Raw genomic sequence first — 19325 nt, forward strand, 5'->3', positions numbered from 1 at the left:
CTGTCCAGCGGCTCCCCGCAGGAGGTCAGCGGTTGTCCCTCTGGGTCTAGGACTGAGCCCCCGCGCTGTTGACCTCCTTTCCACCTTCCCTCACTCCGCCTCATGGCCCCTCCGTCCACTGCCCTTCAGTTCCCGCATTTGAAAGCAGGTGCCTCTGAAGCCGTCTGGGGTCCAGGTTCAGAAGCCGCCAGCAGGCTGAGCCTGCTCCAGACCCCGCCACACAGGTCCCCACGGGGCTGCCTTTCTCCCCGGGTCCTCTCGAGCCCCAGTCCTGCAGGGGACCTGGGAATGGCGCAGACTGATGTGGAAGCCTGGTTTCCTCCCGTGGTGTGAGGCCGAGGGTGGGCCTCCTCCGGGGCGGCTTCCAGGGCGCCTAGAGCCGGCCTCCTCACCAGCGGGCGGTGGGACCAGCAGGCCCAGCACACCCATAACTTCTCACACCCCCACCCTCCTGCTCTCCGGTCTCCCTTGCTCTCCTGCTGCCTGATCTGGCCACTGCTCTTACTGACCTCTTGGCAAAGACAGGGTGACCTGTCTCCTGGTCCCCAGCCCTGGAAACTCACGGCTCACCTGGTCAGGAAGATTCAAGCTGAGACCAGCCTGGGTCGCAAGTGTCCTCCGACAAACCCACTGTGCAGGGGTGTCGCCTGCCCGACTCCCCTAGGCCTCTGCGTGTGCTGCTCCCGGCCTCCGCCATCTGTCCCTGGGCCCCCAGCCTCTCTCCCACGGCCTCTGGCATCTCCCCTGGTCTTTAAGCAGCAAACTCCTATTCAGACGTCAAGGCCCCTTCCCCTCTGGAAGGCCATCTTGATCCCCTCTGGAGTAAGCCATGGGGATTCATCCCATAGCCACCTCGTCCTGGGTTCTGGGCCCTGACACAACCCGGCAGGAGAGAGATGGCCCTGCGCAGAGCCAGCCTCCCAAGGTGGAGACTGGCATCAGACACCAGCCAGTGGCACAGGCTCTGGTGCCGGGAAGGTGGGGCTGGCCACTGAACCTTCAGGGCGCAGGCCGAGTCACAGCGAGGACCCACCTGGGGGAGGAGGGCTTCCTGGAAGAGGGGCACCCAGGTCCAGGTACAGAGCTGGGCGGGGCCAAAGCAGCCAACCAGGAACACTGGCAGAGCAGGAGGGGGTCAGTGGGGCGGGGGTGGAGAGCAGAGAGGTCAGGAGAGGTCAGGGAGGGGACGGAGGTGTGGCCCATAGGCTAGGAGGGACCTGGGGACCCTGCTGTGCACTGCAGAGCTCCCAAGGCCCTGGGCCCTGAAGTGGTGGGGTGTGAGGTGGCCCTCCGGCTGCCCAGGGCGGCAGGCGAGTGAGGGGAGCCCAGGGAGGCTCCTGCGTGGTCCAGGGAAGAGGCCGGGGGCCAGAGGGGAACAGGGACGGTTTGCTGTTTGGGGGTGTGGGGTGCTGACCCCGGGGTTCCTGGCCTCAAAAGTCACCCTTGGGGATAAGATGGGGACAGGGAGGAAGTGGCTTGGTTTTGGGGAGGAGGGAAGAGATAAGAAATGAGAAATGCCGTGTTCCAGGTGACCGTGAGGCCCCGGGTTGGGAGCCTCCTATGGAGGCTTCCAGCGAGTTGAGGCGACCTGGTTCTCCTGGCGCCCTCTCCCCGCCCCACGGTACAGAGGAGGAAGCACCCGCCCCCAGCGGAGCAGGCCCAGAGGAAGTGAGCAGGGCCCTGCCTCGCCACCAGGCCCCTGCCACCCACCCTCCCAGGAAGTGGGACCTGCCTTGCTCAGGAGCAAGACCCTCCTCAGCGGCTGAGGCCTGGTCTCCTTGTGTGCGTGCGGGAGGCTGCCAGGTGAGTCCTCCTGCATCTGGACCTGGGGGAGCCCTCGGCCGCTGGAACCCCGCCCGTCCACACACCTGGGAGCCGGAGGTCACCGAGGAGGGACCCAGACGCCCCATGGGAAGGAGCTCTCCTCCCTGAGGTGGCGCGAGCTGGCCTCAAAGGCCCTAGAGGCCTCCCCACCCCCTCCCCATTTCACATCCCCGAGGCTCCGGGGACCCTGCCCTACCTCTCCCTTGAGCCAGGTGAACAGTTCCCTGGCCCCCTCACCTCTCTGAGCTCCGTGCAGTCACGGGGAGAAAGGTGATCCCGCTTTCTGTGAAGACGCTGAGGCCGGGGCAGGAAACGACCTTGCCCAGGGCTGCTGATCACAAGAGGCAGCTCACATCTGTGTCCCCTCAGCCATCTGTGTCCAGCATTGAGTCCATTACCTCCTTGTCAAGATGCATGAGGACCAGAGAGGGGAGGGGATTTGGCCGAAGTCACACAGCCAGTGTGAGAAGGAGCCTGCCTGGAACCCTGGCCTTCTAAGCCCCAGGCCAGGGCCTTTTCCCCTACTGCAGCCGCAGCCCACAGGCTGGACCTGAGTGTCCAGCTGGAAATGGAAACTGGGGGGCTAGGAGTCGGGCCTGGTGGCTGCCCCCTCCCTGCTTCAGAGCAGGGCAGAGCTTCCAGCTGCTGTGAGCAGGAAGGAGGCTCCAGGGCCCTCAGATCCTCTGCCTCCCCGTGGCGTGTGGGGCTCCCTGCCTGGCCCCCTGCGGGGTGCCCTGCCTACCCCAGCTGTCTGAGAGGGTCTGGAAAGGGGGGGAGGCAGGGGCTGGAGGGAGAAAGGGGAAGGAGGCCGCTGGCACTGAGCAAGCGAGCCCTGCAGGAGGAAGTAGGCCAGGGAACCGGAAGGGGGCCTGGAACCTGAGACTCCAGGACCTGCAACAGGGACAAGCCAGGCGACACGCCTCCCCTGGAGCACCTGCCTGCAGTCCTGAGACCCTCAGCCCCTGAGAGGCCAGGGGCTGGGAAGAGTCTCTTGTTCAGAAATGGGGTGCAGGCCAGGGCGAGGCGCCCCTTCCCTCTGAGCCTGGGCAGAGTGGTGCAGGCCAGGCCCTCTCTGTGTCAGCCTGTCTTGGTCCCCAGGGTCAGGTTTGCGCCCCGCCCAGGCGCTGCCATCTGGGATGTCATCCATCAGGGACGTGGGCCAGCCCACACCAGGCCGCCCGGGCTCCCTGCTGAGCTCACCCAGGGCTCTTCTGGGGCCCAAGGACCGGCTGCAGCTGGCTGCCACCTGGACTGCTGGGGCTGGTGGGCGCCGCACAGGCCGCGGGGCGTGGGAGGGCCACCAGGGAAGGACCCCTCTTCCTGCCATACCTTTCTCGGTGGTGTCTGTCCTCTGTCCTGTGCTTTCTTCCACCCCAGGCCTCCTACCCTCGGGGACCCTGTCCCTTTGCCTGGGCCCTCATGGTGACCTGTCCACCCAGAGCTGAACTCCACACCTCCCTGAGCCTCCTGGGCTGGAGGAAAGGACAGCGGTGAGTTCAGGGCTTCTGGGACAGTGACGCCTCTGTCCCCTGTGTCCTCTAGGGCAGGCCAGAGAGAAGATGGAGCCCGAGTTCCTGTACAACCTGCTGCAGCTCCCCAGGGAGGTGGCCCTGCCAGCAGAGGAGCAGCTCCCGCAAGGTGCCAGCCCGGGGCTGAGTGCTGGGATTGGGCCAGGGCGTGGGGCCGAGTCACAGGGGCTGCCTGCTTTCCAACTGTCGGCTGAGCTCCCAAGCTGCCCACTCGGGCCTGACCCGCTCTGCTCCCGGACCCTCCCGGCACCTCCCACCGTCCTCTGCACACGCCTCTGGGCCCCGTGCTGCTAACCCAGCCGCCAGCCTAACGCCTGTGGGCTTGCGCTGAGGGCTTCTTCTCAGATGTCCTTTGTCCCCAAGAGTGGGACAGAAGGGGAGACTGAGGCACTGGGCATGATGTCAGTGACTCGGCTAGTGGGCGATGGAGCCAGACTCCTGGCACCGCAGGGGCGGCAGGACCCAGTATGCCCACCTCCCGGGGTCCCACATCCCAGATCTGCCCCTTTGCAGACGGGTCTCTTTAAGAGGTGGGTGGGCGTAGGATCCCAGCAACCCCACCAGAGTGTGCGGCACGGCCCCGCAAGTCCCCTCCTGGGAGGCACCCAAACAAGCACAGGCCAGGCCAACAGCACTGCGCATGCCCGCGTTCCCCACGGAAAGCCCCGATCGGCAGACCCGGCCCGGGAGGGCCTGCGGGAGTCACACGCTGACCCAATCAGCAAAGCGGGAGCACCGTGGTGGGGGGTGTGAAATGCTGAAGTGAAACGGCAGAACGTGACTCTCTAGGCCCTGTGAACCCTGCCTTGGAAAGTGGCACCCCGGGAACAGAACACCAGGGCCAAGAGGCCCCTGGCGGCGGGTGGGCCAGGCCCCAAGGAAGGACAGCTTTGTTCCCAGTCAGTGACTGTCTGTCCGATGTCCCTCCCAGTTTATGAGCCCTTGGAGCCTGGAGAACATCACAGGAAGACGGCTGAGTTTGGGTGGTAGGCTTAGTTACGTGAGATAAACATTTACTTTTTGCTTTACAGTTGATTTAGAGATACCTAAGTTCCAAAACACAACGCTGGGGCTGGAGATGATTAAGAATGCCGTGAAGTCTGCTCCAGAAAGGGGAGGCCCTATATTCATCCACCCACCCATCTACCCATCCACCCACCCACCCGTCCATCCACCAATGCATGCATCCTTCCTTCCTTCCTCCCTTCCACCCATCCACTCACCCACACATTTACCCATCCATCCACCCATCCATCCACCCATCCACCCATCCACCCATCCACCCACCCACCCACCCATCCACCCACCCATCCATCCACCCACCCACCCATCCACCCACCCATCCATCCACCCACCCACCCACCCATCCACCCATCCACCCATCCATCCACCCATCCACCCACCCACCCACCCATCCACCCATCCATCCACCCATCCATCCACCCATCCATCCACTCTTCCTTCTCTCTTCCTCTCTCCCATCCGCCCATCCATCTGTCCATTTGTCCACTCACTTGCTCAGCCAAGTACTCATCAAGAGCCTGCTCCGTGCCACCACTTTGGTGATGGTTCTGTCCCTCCTCTCCTCAGGGTTGGAAAGTACAGGAAGGTTTTCGGGATTTCCAGCAAGTCTCCAGATGGGTTGACTGCATTCCGTGAGCTCAGGCAGGGCAGCCCATGGCTTCCCCCATGCATATTGGAACCAACTGACTTTGGAGGTTCCTCAGGCCTCACCTCTTATGGGTTCCATGAGTCTAAAATGTGAGGGAGCTGCTGATCACAAGGCCTCGGGGGGCGCAGGCTGGTCTCAGGGCCGGACACTGCAGGCCAGCCAGGGCAGTGTCTACCATGGCCCTTGGAGCTGGCGACCTTGGCGGTGAGCTGGGTTTTCACGAGTAAAGACTTAGGGCTGCCAGATGACGTCAGGACACCCAGTTACGTTTGAAATCAGATAAACAAGAAATAGCCTCTGAATTTAGGCATGGTCCCAGGACACAAAGCTCGCCGCTTCTGGGGTTGAGCGGGTGTTGGTGAGGGATCCGAGCCGAGAGCATTCGAGGTGAGGTGCAGGGCCAAGTGCCCTGTGGCCCAGGCCTGGTCTGCGGCGACCTTCAGGGAGAGAGCAGTCGGGGTTCCTCTGGGGTCCACACGTGCATCATGCTTGCCTCCGCTTCCAGGAGCAAAGAAGAAATACCTGCCACCCAATTCCCGGAAGGACCCGAAGTTTGAAGAACTGCAGAAGGTAGGCGGCCTTGTGCTCTGGCACCCTGGGCTCCGTCTTCTGCTTTGTCTTCTCGAGGAAGGCCAGGCACTGGCCTCCGCCTGCTGGGGACAGCAGGCCGCCTGCTCCCTTCCTTGGCCTCAGACTGACAGGTGGGGAAACTGTAGGCCCCTGGGAGACCTGTTGGAATGCAGGATGGGCACGTACTAGGCACCAGCTGTGTGCCTTCATGCCCCATCCAGCCTCATGACCTCGACAAGAATTTTTGTCACCTGACTTGTGTGGGTCACCCAGCTTGCCAGTGATACAACTAGGGTTTGGTTCAGGCCCTTGGCCTGTGTCCTGTTACCCACTTGGCCACCCAAGACCATGGAGAGCTGGTGGCCAGGCGGGCATGGGCCTGGGTCACCCAGTTCGCTGTTCTCTGCTTGGCCGTGGCTGCTGGCCCAGCTGGCATTGGTGGGTCTGGGCCTGTTCCCTCTACCCTTCTTTTCCAGTCTCTGCATGGCCTCTGTCACCTCCTCCAGGGAGGCCTCTGGGCCTGCACCACCTTCTGTACTCAGAGGCTGCGTGGGCCCTTTTCCTCCCTCTCCTGCACCCACTCTCCCACCTCCCCATCACCTGGCACAGCCCTGCTGGCCCTGGGTCCTGAAGAAATGTCCTCCTGGGCCCCCTGGCCATCAGCCATCTGGGTTTGGGTCCCGGAAGCCGATCCTGAGTTGTGGATTTGGGAGCAACCATTTGATTGGGGGGTCATCCCAGGTGTGGAAGGAAGGGACCAGCACAGGGAGGGACAGAGGGCCAAGGGGACTCAAGCCTGTGCCCCAAGCCAGCTCAGTGCAGTTGCCCCATGTCCCACCCGATGGCCAGTTCTGCCGCACTCTGACCTGTCCAGCACAGGCAGCGGGGGTGGTCCCCAGGGCCAGCCCAGGCAGAGTTGCAGGTGGCAGCTGGCCAGTGGCGCCTCCGCAGTGGAGCCTGTGGGGGTTGGAGCAGGAGCCCAGCAGCCCCGTGGTAACTTCCCGTGACTTCCTGCAGTGCCGCAACAAGTCACCCCCAGGGACCTCTGGGAGTTCTGGAGGCTGCAAGTCCCACTTGCAGTCTTGTAGGTGTCCTGCCCTGAGGGGAGCCCACCCGTGTCAGGACCCGGGTGCTCCCTGGTGGTGGGAGTGTCCTTCAGTGGGCGCTGTCCCCACCCACCCGGCCCCGACCCTGCTCCACAGGCGCATCCCCACCTGCCCACAGGGCTCTGTGGAGAGAGCAGGGGCCTGTGGAGCCCAGAGCATCCCCTGCATCCCCTGGCAGCGGGCCTGGGGGCTTCCAGAGGAGGTGACTTGGCTAGGCCTTGAAGGATGGCCTGGCAGCAGGTGAGGTCGCAGCCCGCAGGCCACCTGCGCTGTCGTGCCCGCAGGTGCTGGCGGAGTGGATCAACGCCACCCTCCTCCCCGAGCACATTGTGGTGCGCAGCCTGGAGGAGGACGTGTTCGACGGGCTCATCCTGCACCACCTGTTCCGTAAGCCGCGCCCCAGGCCCCACAGCGGCCTCAGGGAGGGGACGCCAGCACCCCGTCCGGAGCTCCCCAGCTGGGAGGAGGAGGCCTGCTCCCCGGGGCAGCCCCGCCACGGGGCCGAGCTGTGGGTCACACTGCCTCTCCAGCATTTATGGGGCACCTGCTGTTTGTAGGGACTGGGAGCCAACAAAGAAACCCACTGTCCCTGCCGTCAGGCTGCCCTGAGCTGCTGGAGAGTACAGGCCATGCTGGGTGAGGTGCCCAGCTGTGGAGGCAGGCTGGATAGGCCAGCAGGCTGGGGAGGGGTATTCACAGCGAGGGCCATCTCCCTAGGCTCCGAGGGGCCTAGTGACCTGTCCATGGCCTCATAGTTAAGAAAGCAACGTGTGGAGGAGGGGCCAGTGACGAGCTGAGAGCATGGGCTTTAACCACTAGGCTACACTGCCCTGCGGGATGAAGTGTCTGCGGTGAGAGGCTGGGGCTGCAGCTGCCCTGGTGAGCTGGCGGAGGCCCGGGAGCGCCGTGCTCTGCTCAGGCCACAGGGCCCGCGTGGATGGGGCGTGCCCAGGAGGCTGAGGAGCACAGCCCACCGGGCTCTGGCGAGGCCCAGGGATCGGCGCCCACAACGTGTCCGGGCCTGGGCTCTGGTCATGGCCCCGGCCACCACCCTGGGCCCTCACCACCTTCTCCTACCGCAGAGAAGCTGGCGGAGCTCAGGCTGGAGGTGGAGGAAATCGCCTTGACGGCTACGAGTCAGAGGCGCAAGCTGGAGGTCGTCCTGGAGGCTGTGAACCGGGCCCTGCAGCTGGAGGAGCCGCAGGCCAAATGGAGTGCGGAGGGTGAGCCGGGCCTCGGTCCAGGCCCGGGGCAGGGAGGGCAGGGCCACCTGTCCCTCCACACTGAGACCTGGTGTCTACCTGGAAGGCCGCGCAGCCCCCTCCCCAGGCTGGGGAGGAGCAGAGGCCAGGCAGCCTGGACAGGAAGCACAAAGTGAGCCTCCTGGAGGAGGGACAGGCAAGGGCCCCACGGGCATCACCACCCCAGAAAGCCCAAGGATGAGTCTCATGGGAGTGAGGTGGCACAGTCGAGTCCAGGGGCCGTGCCACACTGACCTGGCCAGATCCACAGATTTCTTAAGCTCCATCCGCAGTGCCTGCTGGTTCCTCAGGACCTTGGCTCCCCAGGTCCTCCCCACATTCCAGATGAGAAAACAGAGGCTGGAGGAGCCAAGCAGCCTCAGACCCAGTCCTGTTGGGGGCATGCCCTGAGGTTGCCACCATGTCTGAAGCCCACTCTCAGTGACCCATGTTTATAATTTGATGCTGACTGACTGCGTTCAGTCGGTCGGCTTAAATCCAGCGAGTAACCGTCCAGCCAGTCTTGCCATGTTCACGGTGGCCGTCACCCTGGGCTGTCACTGCTGAAGTGGGCCGTGGGTGGCGCGTCTTTGTCCTGTATCTCAGGCGGGGCGGCTGTGTCATCTGTACCCTCAGGGGTGCAGAGCGTGTGGGGCTGCCAGCTCCTTGGGCTGAGAAAATTGTCACGATCAAAAGAGTTGCTTGCGTCAAGCCGCCAAAGCCCCCAGCAAAAATTTAAAAGAGCTGCCTTGGAAGCGGGCAGTGCCCTGCACCACCTGCCAACGGGAGCCGGCAGACTCCTTGGTCTGCAGCGGGTCCTGGCAGTGAGGCGTGTCCCCGTGGCTGCAGGCTCTGGCGGCCCCTGGGCCTGACACCTGCTGCTCTCCCTCCCAGCCATCTTCAACAAGGACCTGCTGGCCACCTTACACCTCCTGGTGGCCCTGGCCAAGCGTTTCCAGCCCAACCTGCCTCTCCCGCGCAATGTCCGGGTGGACGTGGTCACCATCGAGGTAATGGGCCACCCCGGGTATTTGGACACACCGCTGAGCGTCTTGGGTCCTGGTGGCATCCTGAGCTGGGATGCTGCCCGAGGTGCGGTGGACCGGGATGGGTTCCTGGGTGTGGTGAGAAACATCACGTCTCACCGGGTAGCAGGGAGGTGCCGGCTGCAGAGACTGAGCCCAGCAGGAGGAGGCCCTGGCCGGTTTCTGCCCAGGCAGAGGCTGAGGCCAGCGGCTGTCTGGAATATCCAGCTGAGGGCAACCCACAGCACACAGGCCAGACTGCTGCCTGAGGGACGCCTCTCACGGCCAGCCCTGGCTGTGCCCACGCCCTGTGCTCCTCAGGAAGCCTTTCCTCTCCAGCACCAGCCCCGACCACCCCGGGGTTCATGTCAGGAGCTGCTTCTCCCCCAGGCAGGCTCCGAGCACCCCACGGTGCCCGCCTCTCCCCAGGGCCCTGGGTAAGCCAGGCCTGCCTGGTCTCCACCTACCAGGAGGGCCCAGTCCAGCCAGACCCAGTCCTGCTCTTTCCTAGTCCATGATCAGAGTCCTCTAGTGAGCAGCCGAGTGGCTCTGTGCACACTTTGTAAGCCAGAGGTGACTGCTGACTGGCTTAGGCGTTGTCCATGGCGGCCCCTGAGACTGGGGACCTCGGGAAGGAGGCAGTGCCAGTCTCCATCTTCCTGGGTTCAGGACTCGTGGGGAAGGACAGTCCTGATGGGCCCAGTGGTGGGGGGCTGCTCAGGAGCCACCCTGAGGAGGGGCCAGGCAGAGCCAGCTGGTCCCGTGGGGCTACGTGGGATGCAGAGCCAGAGCGGGGTCACTCTGGGCCTCCCTCCCTTTCCTAGAGCACCAAGAGCGGCCTGAAGTCGGAGAAGTCCGTGGAGCAGCTCACTGAGGACAGGTGAGGGGGAAGAGGCAGCCTTGGGGCCGCAGGTGGGCCCTCGCTGTGCCAGCTTCCTGTCGCTCGTACAAGAATTCTGCCCAGTGAATCCTAGTCCCTTGCTGGTTTGAGCAGAGCTTCTTCTGTCCTCGCCACATGGCCCCAGAGGCAGAGGGTCCAGCATGGCCAGAGGGGTTGAACCTGGCTGGCCTGCAGCCCACAGGCCAGCAGGTGGCTGCCTGGTGCCTCCGCGTCCAGCCCCGTGTACTGTCCCCAGGGCCTCCTCAGGGGGTCCTCCCCTCCGCTAGCCTCAGGAAGCTGTGGGAGCCAGGGCCACCCTGCCATGTGTGCACTTCACTCCACTTTTACTGTTCAGGTGATCTCCCTTAGATTCTGTTGTTAGATTTTCAGCCCCACCCCTGCCCCATGGAGCTAGGGTCTCTGCACCCAGGCCTGGCAACCCTGCTGACCAGGGTCATGGGGTTTGGGGGCCACAGAGGGAGCAGGCAGACCCGGAGTCTTCCACAGGGCTGGGGGTGGGCTTCTGCTGAGGCTGGCTCAGGTGCCAGGCTGGTGACGTGCAGCTGTGGGAGATGGCGAAGGTTTCCAGATTCTCGGTTTTGGCTAATTGATGGCTGTGTAGCAAGTTTGCCCGAAACTTAGCAGCTTAGAACAACTGCGAACGGCCTTCCCCTCGCAGCTTCCGCGGGCTCACAGCTTGGGAGGGCTTGGCCGCTGGCCCTGGCTCACGGTCTCTCCCGAGGCTGCCGTCGAGCTGAGGGCTGAGGCTGGAATCTGTAGGCGGCACCTGGGCGTCTGTGCCTGCTGGCCCAGTTGGCCTTGTGCGGAGCCCAGATCTGTGTCCTGGCTGCTGGCCCCGCCCCTGTGACCAGGCTTGCTGTGGTCAGGGGCTTTGGTCTGCCCTGGATGCAGGCACTCTCCCTTCTCTGGGGCCAGGGTGGGGCTGGAAATTCAATAGAATCAGAGAAAAGTCATCCCAAAGCAATAAAAATGGAGAGAAAGAAGCCAGACTCAACAGAAGGCGTCAGGAGAGCCCGCGCAGGGGGAGGGGTCAGGGCAGCAGGCACTCGCGGGCGGGCAGGGGGTGCCCAGCCTGGGGCTGCTCCTCCCGGAGCCCATGTGCCCGCTCCTGACCCACCCTGTGCTCTTTACTCCATAAACGATGTGCCCCACAACAAAATGGAACCACAAAACCGTAAAGCAAGCGTTTCCTGATGCCGAAGCCCAGGGCAGGGCGCAGACCAGGTTTTGCCCTTGGCGTCTGCAAACAGCTACCTGCCACCTGCCCTGCCCACCAGGCTGCCAGGGGGTAAAAGCGGACCCAGGGCTTTCCCTGCGCCTTCCGGTCCCGGCTTCTCCTCTGGGGAGAGTGAAGGTCTGCAGACTCTCTTTTTTAACTAATTCTTTTTATTTGTAATTTGTACTTCTTGCTTTTCTTCCCCTTTAGCACAGACGAGGACCGACCTGCGGGTGAGTAGCTTCATCACGTAAGATGAGGTCGGTTCCCCTCTGCAGATCGGGGTGGTGTCCCTGGTGAAGGTTCCAGGAGATGGCTCGCTCAGCAGCATGGCTGCGATTGCTGATGGGCAGCTTGGGAGGTGTTGGCTGGCCGGACATTCCTTCTTGCACCCCTGCAATTCCTGGGCAGTCGATCTGACCAACTCTCCCTCCACCCGCCCGTCACCTAGCCTTCCTTCCATCTGTCCACCCAGTGTCCATCCATCCACATACCTGCCACCCACCATCCCACGCCCCCACACCTGTCTGCCCACACACCCACGCACACCTCCACCACCTGCCTCTCCGGCACCCAGCCAGCCCCCAGCTACCCACCTATTTATGCACCCACTCGCCCACACAGCCCCGGGGCAAGGGTCTGAGGTCACGGGGCGCCTGCCCTGGAGCCAGGGCCTGAGCCATTCCCAGACCCCAAGGAGGGCCCTTGGCTGCTGAGGCCGCTGGCCTCCTGCACAGGCAGACACTCAGGAGGATGTGACGTCCTCTCACTGCCAGGGAGGAGACTTGGGGGCCTGTGTCAGCACCCACGGCCACCTTGGGGACCTGTGGGTGGGACACGGGAGGAGGGTGATCCAGGTTCCAGCCAGGTGGTCCCAGTGAGGAGGCTACTGCCAAGGACCATGTTCTCTGAGTTCCGCACCCGTCGCCAGGCCGTGTGTGCGTCTGCCACCCACTTAGACTTCTGCAGTGACCCACCTCCTAGGCCTCACCAGCCAGCCACCTGGTATGGAGGACCCACAGAGGCGTGGGAAGGAGGGCACCCCTGGGTGAAACGGCCGGGGAACAGCGACCGCGACCAGGTCTTCCTTTAAGAGATAAGACCCCCACCCTCTCTGGACTGGTTATTCTGAAAAACTTTAGTGGAAAACAGTCCCGGTTTGTCGCTGGGTAATGAGCTGTTTACGGATCTCGGTCTGCAGAGGACGTCTTTGATGAATTATTTAAGCTGGCTCCGGAGAAAGTGCGCGCCGTGGAGGAGGTAGGAGCCGTGGAGGCCTGGGCGGCCCCTGACCGCCCACCCTCGCAGAGTCTCGGGGAGTGCCGGGGTGGGGGCCTCCTGTCGCCCCAGCGGCTGGGTCACGAGCCCGGGGCTGGGGCCCTTGCTATTCCTTGTAGGCCATTGTGAGCTTCGTCAATCAGAAGCTGGAGCGCCTGGGCCTGTCGGTGCAGAATCTGGACACCCAGGTGGGGACACGGAGGGTCTCCAGGGGGAAGGCCCTGGTCGGGGGGGTGCACAGTCCCAGGAGCTCACTGTTCCCAGTGTTCCCGTAGCACAGGGCACAGAGGAACAGCCCCGGCCTTCAGGGTGCCAGGTGGCAAAGGGCCTCGGTGTCCTGGGCTTCGGGCCACCTGCTTCTGCTGGGTGACGGAGGTCCGTGGGAGAAGGTCTGATCTTAGAGGCACCACACCGAAGAAGACCTTGGCCAGAGCCGCTGGCTTCTCGGGTGCTCTCTGGATGGGCATTAGCCAGGGAGGGAAGGGGCTGGTAGCCCGACCAGGGAAGCCCGCCGGAGTCAGGCGCGCTCAGCGTGAACTGTGCGAGCCCCCGATACTGCCCCTCTGTGCAGAGGAGAACCTTAAGGCCCAGGAGGTTAAGTACCCCTCAAGGCCACACAGAGTAATTGGTGGCCCTGGAACGTGAACGCAGGCAGCTAAGTGCTAAGGTTGTGCTCAACTACGCCACACGGCGGCCACATGAAGTCTGTGCGTGGTGTGGCAACGTGGTAGGGTGGAAATGCCAGACGGACCTGTTTCCAAACTGTGTGCCACTGATGCTGCTTGGGCTCCAAGTGCAGCTGCATGTCAGCTGTGTGGCCTTGGGTGAGTTACTGGGCTGCTCTTCTTAGGTAACATGCACGATGCCATCCTCACAGGCGCCATCTGTGAGCTGGCGAGCGTCCGTGCTTAGCAGGTCGCCTGGCTCACAGTGGGCCCACAGTAAATGATTCCTGTGTGGTTTTGTTGTATTTTTATGTATAAGCGGGACGATTCCTTAGGTTCATAGTTCACCTGTTTCATCTTCATTTCTCCCTTGGTAAAATGGTGGGGTTTGGAGAATTACCGCCTGTGTGAGGCTGGCCTTTAGAGACGGCTGCATGCAGTGGTGCCAAGTCCCGGCATCCCACGCGCCCATCCAGGAGCGGCCATGGAAAAGACTTCAGGCTCAACTAATAGCATCACGATGACTGGATCGGAGGAAGTGCCGTGGAGGACGCGAGGGCGGGCTTTCCCTGCGCATCTGATCCAGCGCTCTTTGTCTTTGAAGAGATTTGGGGATTGAATTAGCATATGGCACGCTGGGGTGGCCACGATAGCTTTATCTCTGAACACACAGGGTACGGGCGCAGCAGCCAGCGAGCGGGCCCCGGGCGGGTTCCCGCCTTTCCTGCTGGAATAATTCTACCCTGAACTGTTTCCCCTGCGTTTCCGAAGCTCATGAAACAACATGTCACTTAAAAATGGACATGAGGCTATTCCACAGCAAATTTTGAAATAGCTCTTTTTATTGAGCATGTACTTTGTACCAGGAGCCCCGTAACTACTTTATACAGCTTTACACAACAACCCTGTGCAGTTGGGAATGTCATCCCCATCTCTTGAAAAGGAGCCTGAGGCTCAGGGAGGTGCAAATTCCTTAGGGCCACACAGCCTGCAGCAGGCGGAGGGGCTTCCCTCTGACGTCACCCTCTCCACACAGACCGCCAGCTCTTTCCTTTGTAGTTTGCAGATGGCGTCATCTTACTCCTGCTGATTGGACAACTGGAAGGCTTCTTCCTGCACTTAAAGGAGTTCTACCTCACCCCGAGCTCTCCTGCAGAAATGGTAAGCACTTCCGCCCTGGGTGGCCACATCTGCAGAACTGCCTTACCAGCCTGTGCTGTTCACGTCCAGAAGAAGGGAGGGAGGAGGGGAAGTTCCTCCCTGTGTCTGCCCGGCCACCCCCCGACCCCCCCACCCACCTCCCCACCCCCCAACCACTCACCCACCTCCCCACCCCCCCACATACCCAGATGTCCATCCATCATCCGTTCCTCCACCCACCCATCCATCACCTGCCCGCCTGTCTGCCCAGCCATCGTGGGCTCTGCTTGCCCGTCTTGCCGCCTGTCCATTCAGCTCTCCCCACCCAGCTACCCACCATGCTTCCTTCCACCCACCACCTACCCACCATGCAGCCACTGACCGTCCTCAGGCCCACACCTTCTGTCCCTCCTTCCCCGAGGGCCTGTTCCGTGGCAGGCCCGTGCTGTATGGAACACGGATGCTGTCCGACAGCCCAGGCCCTCCAGGACCACCCAGCCCACACCGTGGTGCTCCCGAGGACCGTGGTCCCCGAGGGCCACTGTGGAGCCTGCAGCAGGCAGGCCTGAAGGAGTGGTCAGCGTGGTGCGAGGGGCCCAGGAAGGTCGGCTTGGCCTGCAGGCGGAGGAGGGACCGGCGCCCAGGGGGCAGCTCCAGCAGAGGCTGGGCAGGAGCGGGAGGTTGGGGTGCTTCGCTGCGGCCGCAGGGGGGCCCTGGGAGGGGCGGCAAGGAGGACCTGTGGCCCTGGAGACTCCGCCTTAGTCCTTGGTCCAGGTCGGGGCTGTGGCCCAACCTGGGAAGAGATGGCGGACAGCCTGAGGGGCGTCTCCCGCGTCTTCCACACAGCCCTGGGGCCTCGGCTCCCGCCTCTGCTCGGCAGCCCCCAGGCCCCTCCGTTCCGCCGCCTCAGGGCTTCGGCTTCGGGGTTCCCCTGCGGGAAGGCCCTTCCCCAGTGGGCCAGCCGGGCACATTTTCCTCCTGGCAAAGGCAGAGGCCCGGGCCGGGCTGGGCCCGGCTTTGGCCTTGGAGGGGTGTGGGGAGCCCCGCAGGGCGTGTGGGCGCAGAGCCGGCCGCAGCTGAGTCCCTCACAGGCCCGTGGGCTGTCGGGGGCTGGGCAACCCTCTTCACAGTGGCCTCTGTCCCTGCGGGAGGAAGCCGGGTTGGAGAGGGGCAGTGACCTGGCTGAGACACAGCCAGTGGGGACGGAGGCCACACGGCATCTGGGCTCGCCATCTCCAAGTCCACGCTGCTTCTCCGATTCTTCCGGGGACCAGGGCGAGCCCCGTGGGAGGCAGAGGGGGCAGGGGCTCGGAGGGTCCCGGGGGCTTGCAGATCCTTCTCCTGGAAGATAGGGTGAAGTGTGGTCAGGGAGGGACACTTGGAGGCTGAGGAGCCCTTGGGGAGCCGTCCATGTTCCTGGGGTCCTGAGGCTTCTCGGGACCACAAGTGCTCGTGCCCAGTGTTGCGCATGCTCCAAACCCCAGTTCCACACGAGGGACGATGTCCAGCCTCCTGGCCTCTTTCACCAGCCAGCTTGCCGGATCCACCGGCCGCAGAACCCGCTTCCGGGATGCACCAGACCAGATGTGGGACGGGTGGCAGCCTCTGAGCTCAGACCCAGGAAGGACTCTTGCGGGCACACCCAGGAAGCCTCAACTGCAGGACCGGGTGCCGCACACGCCCGGGAGGCCGTTTCTGGAGACGCTGGTGACAGCATCCCTCCTGGAACGTGGGACACCTGTGGGATTGTCATCCTGGCAGAGTGGCTTTTTCATTGTCAGACCTTTCGTGCCCGTGGAGTCTGGGAGATTGTCACTCACTGCAGGAACAGAGGCTGGGAGGGAGGGAGAGAGGCCATCATTTGCTCAGCAGGAATCAAAGCCCTGGAGCCGGAATCTGGGGCGTCCCTCCCACATTCAGTTATTTCTCCCTGGGAGGATGTGCCTGCCCCGCCTCCGCCCTGGCCTTCCCTCGCTCCGCGGGGCAGGGTGGTTCTTCCTCCATCATCTGGGACTGCACAGGGGAAGACAGGCCGGGAGAGGTGGTAGGTCATTCTGGGCCCGGGTCGGCTCTTCCAGGAGAGGTTGTTTGGGTTCAGAATGAGCATTACTGAGGGAGAATGTGACAAAGAAGCAAATATGATCATTGTTAGTGCTGCCACTACGATTCCCACAGCCTGACCCCATGAAGGTCAGGAGCTGGTCCGTTTCCAGCCCATTACATGGCCAGCACATAGTAGATGCTCAACAAATATTTTTAAAATAAGTGAATTGAGCAAAGTTTCCAAACCACCAATCCCCTGATGCGCTCTGTGACAAACAGGATCTGTGATCAGACAACCTAGGGAGACAGGCACCATCTTGAAGGGTCATCATGCTCATCGACATGTGCAAGGCCCTGAGAAGTCCTGCAGGAAGAACTTCCTTTTTTTTTTTTTTTTTTTTAGTATTGAGGATTGAACTCAGGGGCACTCTACCACTGAGCTACCCCAGCCCTTTTGAAATCTATTCTTTTATTTATCCGTGACAGTAGGGTGTATTATGACATGTCATACATATATCCATGGAATTTAACTCCCATTCTTGTGGTTGAACATGATGTGGAGTCACACTAATCACATATTCATATATGAACACAGGAAAGTGATGTCCAGTTCGACCTTTGGTTTTTTGGGTTTGACTTATTTCACTTAGCATGATATTTTCCAGCTCCACCCATTTACCAGCAAATGCCATAATTTCATTCTTTATGGCTGAATAATATTCCTTATGTATAGACACCATATTTTCTTTATCCATTCTTCTGTTGAAGGGGACCTAGGTTGATTCCATAGCTTAACTATTGTGAATTGAGCCGCTATGAACACTGATGTGGCTGCGTCATTACAGTGTGCTGATTTTAAGTCCTTGGGGTATCTGCGGAGGAGTGGGATAGCTGGGTCAAAAGGTGGTTCCATTCCAAGTTTTCTGAGGAATCTCCACACTGCTTTCTATAATGGTTGTACCAACTTGCAGTCCCACCAGGAGTTATGAGTGGACGTCTCCCCCGCATCCTCGCAACCTTTATTGTTGCTTGTGTTCTTGACACTTGCCATTCTGAACAGAGTGAGATGGAATCTCGGTGTAGTTGTGATTTGCATTTGTCGAATCGCTGGAGATGCTGAACAATTTTTCATGTGTCTGTCGACCGATCGTGTTTCTTCTTCTGTGAAGTGTCTGTTCAGTTCCTCAGCCCATTTACTGATTGGGTTATTTGTTTTTCTGGCGCTGTTTTTTGAGTTCCTTGTACACCCTGGCTTTACCCACACCCTCTCCTTCTGCCCCAAGCGGAAGGAGAGGGGCTGCTTGGGTTGTATCTGACACCCAAGGGAGAACCAAGGAGGACGGGGGGCAGGAGGTGGGCAGTGGAGCCTCGTCCACTGAGCTGAGGCTCCCACTGGATCCCACGGCACGTCAAGACTTGGGGGAGGCCGCGAGCCCCCTGCAGGGAGCGAGGGGAGGCTGGGCCCAGTGACGTGCCCAAGGTCAGCCTGTGCTCAGCTGGGATTGGACCCTGTGGGCTCTCCACTCTGCAGGGAGCCCTGCCTGAGGCTTTGGCCAGGCGGAGGAGTGGCCACAGGGTCAGCCGCCTGGGCAGCGGTTCCTCCAGTCTCTAGCCTGTGCAGGGTGGGAACAGGGTGCGTCGGCCCTGGGGCAGCACGTTCTGAGGAGCCTGCGGCCACTCTGACCTGGGCTCCCTGACTGCTTTGCGTGAGGAATCCGGTGCTTCTGAGGGGTCTCTACCACCACGGTCCTGCTTGTTCCCTGGCCAAGTCCCCTCACCTGGCAGACTCACCTCTAGTGTCACCTTCGCCTTCGCCCAGCACCTGCTGGGTGATACCCTCTGCACTGGGGGCCTCCGGCTCCCAGCAGCCCTGCCATGGCCGAGACCGACCTTCGGGGCCTTGGGAGGGAGGGAGGGGAGGCCCCGTCCGTGGGGATGTCGGAGAGAGAAGGTGGAAGAGCCTTCGTCAACTGCTCCGGGGGGACGTGAATGGATGCTGGGGTGACCAGCTGGTCTGGTGCCTGCCCAGCGCTGGGCTCAGACCACCTCGTGTGCTGACGTCTGACAGTTCTTGCTGTCTTAGGTGCACAATGTCACCCTGGCCCTGGAGCTGCTGAAGGAGGGGGGCCTGCTCAGCCACCCGGTCAGTCCTGAAGGTGGGTATGCTCTGGCCCCTTCCCTGGGCACCAGCCTTGGGGCGGAGCTGGCGGGGTCCTCCTGCAGGCAGGTGGATGGGGAGCACCCACCGGGTTTCCTCTGAGGGGCTCCGTGGCCACCGCTTCTGCCTGCCCTGTTGGAGGACGTCCTGGGAGGGGAGGGGCGGGAGTCCCTGGGGACAGGCTGTCCAGAGAAGCCAGCTCTCGAGGGGGTGCTGTGTTGGAGGGACAAGCGGGGCATAGGGAGGCCTGGGCAGGAGGAGGACGGGTGTGTCACAGGATGGGAACTGGAACTCGGGCCTTGGGGGACCCACATCCTGGCTCTGCAGCCTCAGCTGACCCTCGGGCCCCTAGGAGACCGGGTCAGTGGGCCGCCCTGCCACCCGGGCTGAGCGGCTGCCTGCTCCTCTGGCCTGCAGACATCGTGAACAAGGACCCCCGGAGCACGCTGCGGGTGCTCTACAGCCTGTTCTGCAAGCACAAGCTCAAGGCCGGCGTGGACGGGACCTCCTGCGGCACCCTGCACTAGCGCCACGCCCCCCAGAGCCACTCCTCTCGACTCGTCCAGGCTCCGTGGAGGCCTGTGCCGAGGGGCCTCCCTCAGCCCAGCGAGCTCCGGCCTGCGCCCCGCTCCCTCTGCTCCGCGTGAACAGCTCTGACCCCACCAGGGCGTCCTGCCTCGAGCCAACCCCGCCTCGCTTGGCGATATCACTACAGCATTTCTGGGGCTTCCCAGCCCACAGGGGTCCTGGGCTGCACGTGGACAGGGTCAGCTTCTCACCAACAGGTCCCAGGCAGCAAGAGCCCAGCCATGCCCACTTCTCCCAGGCTGGAGGCTCTTGGGCGTCAGGACCGTCCGCTGAGGCCCCGGCTTTCCCCACTCTGCTGCCCCTCTGCCTCCCGCTCAGGGCGACGGCCCAGGAAGCCCCATCCGGAGGCAGGAGTTCAGGCGGCTCCAA

The 19325-nt window shown here is 62.4% G+C and overlaps 1 protein-coding gene across 1 annotated transcript; it reads left to right on the forward strand.

The window, feature by feature from the left end:
- The first annotated feature begins 1672 nt into the window (after positions 1 to 1672).
- PARVG (parvin gamma) lies at positions 1673 to 19119 on the forward strand. The gene is made up of 13 exons (XM_079140818.1): positions 1673 to 1803; positions 3367 to 3462; positions 5531 to 5595; positions 6986 to 7088; positions 7784 to 7924; positions 8837 to 8952; positions 9792 to 9847; positions 11295 to 11317; positions 12286 to 12344; positions 12482 to 12550; positions 14087 to 14188; positions 18294 to 18366; positions 18786 to 19119. Exons 2-13 carry the CDS (start codon positions 3384 to 3386, stop codon positions 18893 to 18895), a joined length of 996 nt encoding a protein of 331 aa, XP_078996944.1. The 5' UTR covers positions 1673 to 1803; positions 3367 to 3383; the 3' UTR covers positions 18896 to 19119.
- Positions 19120 to 19325: the final 206 nt, after the last annotated feature.

The sequence above is a fragment of the Sciurus vulgaris genome (genome assembly GCF_902686455.1).
Source record: "Sciurus vulgaris genome assembly, chromosome: 5".
In the NCBI taxonomy this organism is placed as follows: domain Eukaryota; kingdom Metazoa; phylum Chordata; class Mammalia; order Rodentia; family Sciuridae; genus Sciurus; species Sciurus vulgaris.